This window comes from Oratosquilla oratoria, chromosome 1, assembly GCF_046742065.1.
Source record: "Oratosquilla oratoria isolate Oo_2021 chromosome 1, ASM4674206v1, whole genome shotgun sequence".
Lineage (NCBI taxonomy): Eukaryota > Metazoa > Arthropoda > Malacostraca > Stomatopoda > Squillidae > Oratosquilla > Oratosquilla oratoria.
This window is the reverse complement of record NC_134777.1, coordinates 69,213,601-69,226,100: the sequence shown is the minus strand read 5'-3', so window position 1 is coordinate 69,226,100 and position 12,500 is coordinate 69,213,601. Positions and strand designations below refer to the sequence as shown.

The following is a 12,500-nucleotide window of genomic DNA, read 5'->3' as shown; positions in this document are numbered from 1 at the left end:
TGGTTTCCTGTTAATCTTGTGGCACGATGTTTGTCAGAGAGGACGTGCGTTTCAGGGAGTTTTGGTGTTTGTGATGGCAAGGTTAGGCGGGATTGAGATGCCTAGCCCTCTCATTCTTGGTGTGAGTCCAATTAGTTTTCTTTACTGATCGTTTGGTATCCGTCCGTTGGTGATGGCCGGAATTAGCTCTTTTCTGATGGTTTCTTCAAGAGAACTCAATAATTTGGTGATGTTCGGTGCCAGACTTGAGATGTAATTCCACTTATTTTTAACACCATATATGGATGCAGCACATGCCGCCTGCGGTTCAGTCTTTGCGAAGTTGGCTAGTAGCCTAACCTCCGCCACCCATTCGTTAACTTTGTCTTTGATATATTGCTTTTTAACAGATTCAGAACCGATCACTGCACCGAAATGTCTTTCCACGTCTTTAGTCATCTTCACTATCTTTAAGGAGATTTTTGGCCTGGTCAATGTAATCTGGGTTCACTATGAGGACAATTTTCTTAGCATTCGGGATATAAACCAAGTGCGGACCTTTTCCCTGCACCAGATCCTACCACTTTCTTACATCTGCTACTTTCCCTACCCCCGTGAGATCATCTGCATATGCTACCTGTTTAACCCTGGTGTCTTCATGTTGTACCCTCTGCTGCAGGTGCATAAGACCAGGAGCGTACATTGCCATGGCCACCGGGTCTCCTTGAGTGGTGCCTTCCGCGGAATTGATGACCTCCACTTTCGTCTCTTTCTTCCCGAATCTGTTAGTGACGAATAGCTGTGTTGGTTCCCTGTATGTGTTCTCCACATATTTGGCCAAGACTGGGCACTTGATTTTGATGTGTATGGTGGCCTCTCTATGTTGTTGAAGGCGTTGGATCGATTAACTAATAAGACTACTACTATTACTACTACTACTACTACTACTACCACTACTACTACTACTACTACTACTACTACTACTACTACTACTTCTACTACTTTTACTACTGCTGCTACTACTACTACTACTACTACTACTACTACTACTACTACTACTACTACCACCACTACTATTGTTACTGCTGCTGCTACTACTACTACTACTACTACTACTACTACTACTACTACTACCACCACTACTATTGTTACTGCTGCTGCTACTACTACTACTACTACTACTACTACTACTACTACTACTATTACCACTACCACTACTACCACTACTACCACTACTACTTCTACCACTACTATTACTACTACTTCTACTACTACTACTACTACTACTACTACTACTTCTACTACCACTACTACTACTACTACTACTACTACTACTACTTATGGTTTTACAAATCCTCTTTTGGGGTAGAAAGTTTCCCTCGGCTGAATAAGATCACCTGACGGCAGCTGGAAGGGATTGAAACCAGCTGCGAGGATGTGACCTACATACACAAGCAAGTCACATCTGCTCCTGAGACGACCAGCTGGCGCAGAAAGCGTCGCAGGTGGTGGTGACCTGGCCGAGGCTTGGCTAAACGATCGTGCAGCCATTGCGTCGAGGACGACAGCTGGTGCTAGCACCACTTACTACCACCTACCACTTACCACCACCTACCACAACCTACAACCTAGCACCACCTACCATCTAGCACCACCTATCTCCTTTTACCACCACCACTTACCACCTACCATATACCATCACCTACAACCACCTACAACCTACCACCCACCACCTACGACCACAGCGACCTGTTTTGCAAAGGTCCTCCTCGGGCGAGAGGACCTTGGCCTCAACTTCGCCAGGAAAGGCCTTGTGTCTGAAACCGTCACTACCCAGGCCCTCCTTCTTCGCCGTCTTCGGGAGTTCGAGCGTCCTTTTCCTTCTCCCGTCCTCCCTCTCCTTCTCTTCCTGTTCATGTCATCTCCTCCTCCTCCTCCTCCTCCTCCTCTTCCTCTTCTCGTCCCTCTCTTCTTCCTCTTCTCATCCCTCTCTTCTTCATCCTCTCGTCCTCCCCCTTTCTTTTCCTCTTCCCGCCCTTCTCCTCCTCCTCCTCCCTCCTCCCCTTCCTCTTCTTGTCCCTCTCCTCTTCCTCCTCCCGTCGTCCCTCTCCTCATCCTCTTCCCGTCCTTCTCCTCCTCTTCCTCCTTCCCCCTCCTCTTCATTTTCTCATACTTCTCCTCTTCTTTCTCCTGTCCTCCCTCTATTTCTCTTCCTCTTGCCGTCCTTCTCTTCCCGTCCTCCTCTTCCTTTTCTCGTCCTTCTCCTCTTCTTCCTCCCGCCCCCCCTCTCCTTCTCTTCCTCTTCCCGTCCTTATCTTCCCCCTCCTCCCGTCCTCCTCTTCCCTCTCCCGTGGAATACTAGACTACCGAATCTAACTTTTCTAAGATTCACTGAAGAAGGGAATTGTGTTTTCCTAGAAAAAAATATAAAAATAGAGACTAAAGAGAAGATGGCATTTTTGTACAGAAATTGATAAGGGGTACGATGTTGTATACATCTCCCCTTCCCTTTTCTCTCTTTCTCTCTCGCTTTCCCTCCCTCTCCCCTTTCTCTCTCTTTTTCTCTCTCTAATTCTCTCTCTCTCTGGCTCTCTCTCTCTCTCTATCTATCTATCTATCTATCTATCTCTATCTATCTATCTGTCTCTCTCTGCCTGTCTCTCTATATCTCTCTCTCTCCACTTCTCTCTCTCTCTCTCTTTTCTCTTTGCTGGCTTTGGGCTGGCACGTACGGGTGCTTGTCCTCTGACCTTGGGATTGACTTACGGCTCACGTAGAGGTAATGCGTGCGTACCTCCTGTCTTTGACATTGCTCCCTGGTTGGGGCCGCTAATCTCTCGCCGTTTCAGGGTCACTCTCGAGGGGCGTTGATCTCGCGCTCTCGCATTCCACCGCGTGTGGCAGGAGGAGGCGATTCTCTTGAAGAAGCTTTTCACGAACTCAAGGTGTTCTTCGTCTTCGGTGGTCTTCGAAGATTGTCGCGGTTTTGCGAAAAAAAAAAATGCTGTTTCATAACAAGATTGTTATTGTGCGTGTGTCTGTGTGTGTGTGTGTGTGTGTGTGTGTGTGTGTGTGTGTGTGTGCGTGTGTGTGTGTGTGCGTGTATGTGTATGTGTGTGTGTGTGTGTGTTTGCGTGTGTAGAAATATACACTGTTTTCTATTTTATTCCTATAATCATCCGTTTCAGCTCTTTAATCCAATTACCATAAATCTATTTTGATGTATGCACACACACACGCACACACACACACACACACACACACACACACACACACACACACACACACACACACACACACACACACACACACACACACACACACACACACACACACATATACAAAAACACACGTGGCGCAGTGGTTAGAGTTCCCGGCTGCCACTACGGCGGTCCGGGTTCGAATCCCGCTCAGGGCTGAAATAATTTCAGTATCGTTGCACTGCGAGTAGTTACTCCTGCTCTTGTGGGCGGGGAGTTGGGTGTGTGTGTGCGTGTAAGGTCAGCCTTACCCATAGATCGGTCATATGAGCTCTGAGCTCTCTTACGGGAGGGAGATAGCTATCGATCACGAGTCCGACACATGATCAAGACCATAGTGAATAACACACACACACACACACACACACACACACACACACACACACACACACACACACACACACACACACACACACACACACACACACACATCCAAGTGTTACGCATGTAGTTGATTTGTGGCTCCAACTGATGGTTAGCAGGTGCAACAAGAAGATCGAAGGACGGTACGATGTTCTAGTGGAATTTGTGAAGTGCAAACAGGAGACAGATGAAGTTGTAGTAGGAACCGTGTCTTCTGTAGGCCACAGACAAACAGAGATCACGTACCTTTTTACCACACAGCATTCCCCCAATGAATATTGAGAATAAATACAGAAATTATATATAAATATAATATACTTTGGTATGCGATTTACGTAGTCAACGTGCTCTGTGTATAACTTGCGTGGATACCACCACGGGATGTTAATAAATTTATTGCATAAGAATGAATATTGGGATTGAAGACAAAAATCATATAACATAGATATAGTATATTTTGGTATGCGATATAAAGTATATAACACACGTCAAAGTAGCATCATGACACATTTGTGAGCATTTGTCGTGTTAGCATATGTCGTGTGAGCATTTGTCTTGTGAGCATTTGACATGGAGCCGGTAGGTGTGTAGGTCAGGATGGTGTAAAAAAAATTTTTTTAGTTAGTTTGTACGTCGGTGCAGGGATTTGCGAGATTATGGACCGGAGTTTATTTATGGGCTTATGGGCAGGTGGGTGAATAGATGGGTGGTGGGTATTTTTAATGACTACTCCTAGAGGCCGACTCCTCCCCGCGGCCGATTTCTCCCGATTTTACCGCGGTCGACTTCTCTTGTATTCTTCTCTGAATGAGGCGGCGTGCCCTTATGTCTAGTTTGGTGGCGTTTCTTAATTTCAGTGCATGAAATTTTAAGTTTCAGGTCCAGTATTTTTTTTCTGTGATGCTAACAAAACAGCTTACGGATTTGCTTGTTATGTAGTCCAAAATCTGAATTCTAATCTAATGTTTTCCAAAATTAATGTGGCTTCTCTAGTTGAAAGAGCTGTGCGTACTTTAGGATTTATAGCTATTTATTTGGCAGTTATGCATCCAAAGTCTTATTCATGTGAACTACACTCTTTTAAAGTTAAAGCTAGAGATACTCACTTCTTCTCTGACAATCAAGCAGCATTGTCTTGAATCTTAAAAGGTAGTGCATTAAAAAGAAACGTATTCATCACTAACAGACTCAATGATATGAAAACTACTGTAGAACAATTTGTGGAAAAGGAAATTGTTGTTACTTTCAACTATGTCTCTACTTGGCAAAACATAGTTGATATTCATTACCAGAGCTTTGTCCTTGGTCCCAGTTGGATAAGGGAGTCCAGGGAACAATGGGCTCTAGTGAATTTGGGTTGTATTTCTTCATCCTTCATTAAGGTTCCTACTGCTCGGGTTGCCTATCGCAGTGGTGGGTAGCAACCCTTGATAGACATATCTAAATACACGTTTGTAACAAAAGCTTTAGCTATCACTCGAACTGTCTTTCAAACTGTTCGTAAATTTCAAAAGAAAAGCTTGGATTTTCCAGAGTTGCAAGATAGGGCTCACACCCTTCTTTTAAAGCAATCACATCAATATATATTTTTTTAAACAGGAATTGTATTTCTTTATACCATCTGATCAGAATCTCCCTATTCCTGAATTAGTGCAAGATTTTAATCTTTTCGGTGATGTAAGCAGTTTATTTGTGGATTATTCTTAAAACTTGTTTGGGTAATTTTAGGTAATCTTAGATTTGCTCTTGCTGCTCATAGGTGAGTGATACATATAATCTTATTTTGTTTAAATTTTAGAGCCTTGTATCAATGGTTAAAAACCTGAAAATGTTTGAATTTAGACACTGGAGTTAAGGAAAAACTGGAATAAGCATGAATATGACTTATGATAAATAACGTGAACATTTAATGTCATTTTGCAGAACAAAATAAATGTAACTCATATGTGAATGTAATACAAATTTGAGACGAGATAGAATAAAGAAGTAAAAGGTATTGCTTTTGACATACATTCAGAAGGGAGGATTTTGGCCTGGGGGTGGAGGGGGTGAAAAGGGGGCTAGGTTAAGTTTACCCCAGGGGTAAACCTAAGCGATGTATTAATGAAAAACTAGATATTAATTTTGTCAATTGAAATACATCAACATAATAGCTGTTTTTCTTGTTCGAAAAAAATGCTAAAAGTGGTCTTCTTGACAAGCACAATAAATATTAAAACAAAAGACCAATTTAGTTAGGTCAGGTTAGCCCAGGCTACAATTGTAATCAGTCATCGAGCACATTGTCATTAACCAACCGTGGCTCTATATAAAATGTAATATTGAATACCAGTAAACTTCGCCAGCAAGGGTCTATTAACTGAGTCTTGAGGTCAATATGATAAGTGCCTTGCACAAGGATAGCAGCATGGCCAAGTGCCTTCCTTGCACAAGGCAGATATGCCAGACTGCTGCAGAGGCACTGTACGCACCATATAAGCCTAAACTTTATTGCATGCGTAAATGATACTTTAGCCATGATTCTCTCACAATCCAAGATAGCCGAAGATAACCGATTCCACGTGAGTCCGAGGCTGGTGATATCAACAAATACACGTGCTTGTTTGCCGATGACGTCATAAGTGTGAAATGACAACAATAGCGCTGATTGGTCCGACTGGAAAGCACGTGTGGAAAACGAGGAAAAAATAAAAAAAATCGCACCCGGGAATTACACTACTACTGTCACCACCATCACCATCATCAGTCACCACCATAACTATCACCACTACCATCAGCACAACCACCATAGTCGCTACTATTACCACCACCACTATCACCATCACTATCACCGCCACTACCACCATCACTATCTCCACTCTCACCACCACCACCCTTATCATCACCGCCATCACCACCACCACTACTACCACTAAAACATAGCACCCGATAGAACTAGAAATTACCTTAGTCTTGTTAAACTCAAGGTCTATCATCTCCAGTCATCAATCGGGAGCATACGCCAGGAGGCGCGTTGCTTCACTCCCACGCCGTGACCAGTCCCCACGGTCCTTCCGGGTAAACTCCCATGCAGACACCTTTCCCATCCTACTCCAAACATCTCTAGGCAGGTTTGGTCAACTTGTCCCCAGTGTTAACTAATGTTAACGTTGGGCAAAGGAATTAAACTCGATCGATTGATGCAAGGCGATTCGAGAGATTTCATGTATTTGTCTATTTTTTCTTTTTTTCATTTTTAGCTATTTATATATTTACTTATTATTAATTTCTATCTATTCATCTAATGCTTTATTATTTCTATCTATTCATTTATTTGTTTATTTAATACTTAATTAATTTATTAATTTCTTCATTTACCTATTATTTACCTGTTTATTTATCTAATCTGTTAAGAACGATGTTCCTGTATGGAGGAGGAGCCACAGGCGAAAAACTACGGCCGCGCCCTTCCACAGGGACGAACGGAATCTAGTGTGGGTTGTGCGCTGTCCCGTGTGTGGGTTGCGCGCTGTCCCGTGTGTGAGTTGTGCGCTGTCCCGTGTGTGGGTTGCGCGCTGTCCCGTGTGTGGGTTGTGCGCTGTCCCGTGTGTGGGTTGCGTGCTGTCCCCTGTGTGGGTTATGCGCTGTACAGTGTGTGGGTTGTGTGCTGTCCCATGTGTGGGTTATGCGCTGTTTCGTGTGGGTTTTGCGCTGTCCCATGTATAGGTTATGCGCTGTTTCGTGTGTGTTGTGCGTCGGTTGTGCGCTGTTTAGTGTGGGTTGTGTGCTGTCCCGTGCGTAGGTTGTGGACAGGAGGAGGAAGAAGAAAAGGAAGAGGAGGAGGAGGTGGAATGAGGCGAGCGAGAGCTCAAGAAGTTAAACAAAAAAATATATATACAAAAAATAAATTAATAAACAAATAAGTAGATGAATAAATAGATAATAAACAAATAAAAGTAAAACAAATAGATACGTAAGTACACAAATAAAATGAATTGTAAGAAAAAAAAAATCTCGAACTCTCAAACTCGTGGAAGAGGCGAAGAAGGAGAACCTGGGTACTGGCAGCTTCAGACTTCGCGGGGGTCAGCGATCCTCATAAGTCGAACTCGAGGAGGCGGTGGCGGGGGTGAGATGTGGTCGGAATTCCCTGCGTTCCGTCCTTTTCCTCTCCATATTCCCTTACTTTCTCTTTCCGACCCCTCCTTCTCCTTCCCTTTTTACTCCTCCTCCTCCTCCTCCTCCTCCTCCTCCTCCTCCTCCTCCTACTTTTCCTTCTCCTCCTCCTTCTCCTCCTCCTCCCTCTCCCCTCCACTTTATACTTTCTCTTGCATCCCATTTCCTCTCACCCTTTTAACGCAACTCCCCTTTTCCTCCCTTCCCTTCCCTTCCCCTTCCCTCCCCTTCCCTTCCCCTTCTCTTCCCTTTCCCTTCCCTTCCCATTCCCTTCCCTTCCCCATCCCTTCCCATTCTCCTCTCTTCCCCATCTACCCCCTTCCCCTTCCCTTCCCCTTCCCTTCCTTTTCCCTTCTTTTCCTTTCCCTTTTCTTTCTCCCTTCCCCCTTTTCTCCCCTTCCCTTCCCCTTCTCTCCTCCTCCCTTCCTTTCCCCTTCCCTTTCCCTTCCCTTCCTCATCCCTTCCCATTCTCCTCTCTTCCCCTTCCACTCCCTTCCCCTTCCCCTTCCCTTCCCCTTCCCTTCCCCTTCTCTTCCCCTTCTCTTTCCCCTCTCTTCCCCTTCCCTTCCCCTTTTTCCCCTTCCCTTCCTCTTCCCTTCCCCTTCTCTTCCCCTTCCCTTTCCCTTCCCTTCCCCTTTCCTTCCCCTTCCCTTCCCCTTCACTTCCCCTTCCCTTCCCCTTCACTTCCCCTTCCCTTCCCCTTCACTTCCCCTTCCCTTCCCCTTCCCTTCCCCTTCTCTTCCCCTTCCCTTCCCCTTCCCTTCCCCTTCCCTTTCCCTTCCCCTTCCCTTTCACTTCCCTTCTCCTTCCCTTCCCCTTCTCTTTCCATCTCTTCCCCTTCCCTTTCCCTTCCCCTTCCCTGCCCCTTCCCTTCCCTTCCTTCCCTTCCCCTTCCCTTCCCCTTCCCTTCCCCTTCCCCTTCTCTTCCCCTTCCCTTTCCCTTCCCCTTCCCTGCCCCTTCCCTTCCCTTCCCTTCCCCTTCCCTTCCCCTTCTCTTCCCCTTCCTTTTCCCTTCTCCTCCTTTCCCTTCCCCTTCCCCTCCCCTTCATCTTCCCTCCCCTTCTCCCTCCTCTTCCCTTCCCTCCCCTTCTCCCTCCCTCCCCTTCCCTTCCCTTCCCGATCCCTCCCCTTCCCCATCCCTCCCCTTCCCTTTCCTTCCCTTTCCCTCCCTTCTTAGTTCTTTTCTTATCCTTCATTTTTCCCACCGAATCCCTCCCAGTTCCCTTCCCATTCCTCTCCTTCCCCTTCCTCCCCTTCCCTCCCTTCCTAAACATATACCTGTTCCTCTCCCCATTCTCTTTTCCTATTCTCTCCTCCATTCTCTGCCCCTTCCTTTCCTCTTCTTCCTCTCTCTCCTCTCTCTTCTCTCTCCTCTCTCTCCTCTCTCTCCTCTCTCTCCTCTCTCTCCTCTCTCTCCTCTCTCTCCTCTCCTCTTCTCTTCCTCCTCTCCCTTTTCTCCTCTCTCTCCTTTCCTCTTCCTCCTGTTCCCTTCCTCCTCTCTCTTTCTCCTCTTCTGCCCCTCTTCTTCCTCCCCTCCCCTTCCTCCTCTCTCTCCTCTCCCCTTCCTCCTCTATCTTTCTCCTCTCCCTCCTCTCTTCTTCCTCCTCTCCCCTTCCTCCTTTCTCTTTCTCCTGTTCCTCCTCTCCCCTTCCTCCTCTTCTCCTCCTTTTACAAGAGCCATGAAACTGCACGCCATCATTATATACGACCAGAGGTGGGGGGGGGGGGAATTGGGGGAAATTGGGGGGAACAGCGTAGGTCATAACTGAGCCCCCCACCGCCCGCCCACCCCCACCCCGAAGCGATCATGGGTGGTCAAGGCACCTTTAACTCGAGGGGGAGGAGGGATTTGGAAGGGGGAGGGGGGATAATGTGGGAGGTGAGGGGAGTAATGTGGGGGATAGGGGGGAAGGGAAAGTACGCGGACCCTGGGCGAAGGAAAACTCGTTCTACACCAGGAAGAAATTCTTCCCCCTGGAGTAGGGGTAGCCTTCTTGTACAGACTTCCTGTTGTGTTACTGGCTTTTGTTCAACCGTTCAAAAACAGAGGAGATTTTTTTCTAAACTACTCCCTCCCTTCAATATCTTGGTACTCCCCTTCCACTCCCCAGCGCAGCTGTCCATGTGGACTAAATTCGAAGGTGGGTAATGGTGAGAGGAAGTGGAGGGGGCGAACGCAATTCTCTCTCTCTCTCTCTCTCTCTCTCTCTCTCTCTCTCTCTCTCTCTCTCTCTCTCTCTCTCTCTCTCTCTCTCTCTCTCTCTCTCTCTCTCTCTCTCTCTCTCTCTCTCTATCTCTCTTTCTCTCTTTTTTCTTTCCTTTATGTCGCTAACCTCATTACGCCCGGGACCTGGAGTGCCGGAGTTTTATTTCTGCCATAAGCCACGAGTCGAGTCGAGTGCCGCCGCGCTGGAGTGCCGTCGCCAGCTCTGGTGGTGCCCGTTTAGGACGCCGGTGCTAATGCTGCAGGTGCTCAATCCTGGAACCACTACGGGTGCCGAGTGATGGGTGTAGGGATGTCGAGTGACGGGTGTAGGATGCCGAGTGACGGGTGTAAGGTGCCGAGTGACGAGTGTAGGATGCCGAGTGACGGGTGTAAGGTGCCGAGTGACGAGTGTAGGATGCCTAGTGACGGGTGTAAGGTGCCGAGTGACGAGTGTAGGATGCCCAGAGACGGGTGTGAGGTGCCGAGTGACGGGTGTAGGATGCCGAATGACGGGTGTAGGATGCCGAGTGATGGGTGTAAGGTGCCGAGTGACGAGTGTAGGATGCCCAGTGACGGGTGTAGGATGCCGAGTGACGGGTGTAGGATGCCGAATGACGGGTGTAGGATGCCGAATGACGGGTGTAGGATGCCGAATGACGGGTGTAGGATGCCGAATGACGGGTGTAGGATGCCGAATGACGGGTGTAGGATGCCGAATGACGGGTGTAGGATGCCGAGTGACGGGTGTAAGGTGCTGAGTGACGAGTGTAGGATGCCTAGTGACGGGTGTAAGGTGCCGAGTGACGAGTGTAGGATGCCTAGTGACGGGTGTAAGGTGCCGAGTGACGGGTGTAGGATGCCTAGTGACGGGTGTAAGGTGCCGAGTGACGGGCGTTGGATGCTTAGTGACGGGTGTAAGGTGCCGAGTGACGAGTGTAGAATGCCGAGTGACGGGTGTAAGGTGCCGAGTGACGAGTGTAGGATGCCTAGTGACGGGTGTAAGGTGCCGAGTGACGGGCGTAGGGTGCCTAGTGACGGGTGTAAGGTGCCGAGTGACGAGTGTAGAATGCCTAGTGACGGTTGTAAGGTGCCGAGTGACGGGCGTAGGATGCCTAGTGACGGGTGTAAGGTGCCGAGTGACGAGTGTAGAATGCCGAGTGACGGTTGTAAGGTGCCGAGTGACGGGCGTTGGATGCTTAGTGACGGGTGTAAGGTGCCGAGTGACGAGTGTAGGATGCCTAGTGACGGGTGTAAGGTGCCGAGTGATGGGTGAAGGATGCCGAGTGACGAGTGTAGGATGCCCAGTGACGGGTGTAGGATGCCGAGTGATGGGTGTAGGATGCCGAGTGACGGGTGGAGGGTACCGAGTGACGGGTGTAAGGTTCCAAGTGACGGGTGTAAGGTGCCGAGTGCCATGTGTAAGGTGCCGAGTACCGACTGTAGGGTGCTGGGTGCCGGATTAACCTCTTCACTACCGGAAGGGTCGCATACAGCTGAATGGTATAGTTTGGTAGGAACCATTATAAATGGATAAGTGTTACTGGTATGGAAGTGGTTAACCCATTAAACTCCAATGACAAGATGTCTTGTCATTTGGTCAAATAAAACAAAAAATCATAAAACACCAAAATGTTTGATCAAACACCAGAAAAATATGACGTCAGTCCTCGCTTCGCTCGCAGCGAAGCGAGGACTGACGTCATATTTTTCTGGTGTTTGATCAAACATTTTGGTGTTTTATGATTTTTTGTTTTATTTGACCAAATGACAAGACATCTTGTCATCGGAGTTTAATGGGTTAAAGATACAGGTGAGTGCCGGAGTAGTACTGCTGGCTTCTTGAGTACTCCTGCTGAGTACAGCAGTTGTACTGCTGAATACGGTGCTAATACTGCTGAGTATCATATGCTAAAGAATCAAAGAATTCGAAAACCAAATGTTCTCGACATCGCTCTTAAATTTTCTTGAAGAAGAAAATCAAGAAAAGACGAACTTTGAGGATACTAAGTATTTAAAGTTCGAATCGGGACATTTTTCCCTGAATACGATCTAAGCACGCTCTAGATCCAAACTAACTAGACTAGTATCCTGCCGAGTTGAGCATTTGATCTCACCAGACCAGAACTATCAATTATCGGAGTTGATGGAGGAGCAGGAGGAGGAGGAGGAGGAGGAGGAGGAAGGTTACCGGGTAGACGGGGCGGGACGGGGGCGGGGCGAGGAAGGGCGGAGCTGCTAATTGACTTCTCTCTTTGTTGCACCTGTCTCGCTCTCTTGCTCTCTTTCTCTCTTTGGTAGGCTACTCGCTTACACTTTCACTTTTGCACTCATTCTTTGTCTCTCTCCCTCTCTCTCCCTCTCTCTCTATCTGTCTATCTATGTCTCTCTCTCTCTCTCTCTCTCTCTCTCTCTCTCTCTCTCTCTCTCTCTCTCTCTCTATATATATATATATATATATATATATATATATATATATATATATCTCCCCCCAGGTTTCTCGACGCAGCAGTTAGTCTCTAGTAGTCTAGTATCATACC

At 47.2% G+C, this 12,500-nt stretch overlaps 1 protein-coding gene across 1 annotated transcript in view; it reads left to right on the top strand.

Moving 5' to 3' along the window:
* LOC143028477 (uncharacterized) overlaps positions 1-6,524 on the top strand; it is a 21,180-nt gene extending 14,656 nt beyond the window's left edge. The window contains exons 2-4 of the mRNA XM_076190635.1: positions 390-658; positions 872-1,322; positions 6,394-6,524. Of these exons, the coding sequence (XP_076046750.1) occupies positions 390-658; positions 872-1,322; positions 6,394-6,524 (851 nt within the window). The remainder of the gene's footprint in view (positions 1-389; positions 659-871; positions 1,323-6,393) is intronic.
* Positions 6,525-12,500: the final 5,976 nt, after the last annotated feature.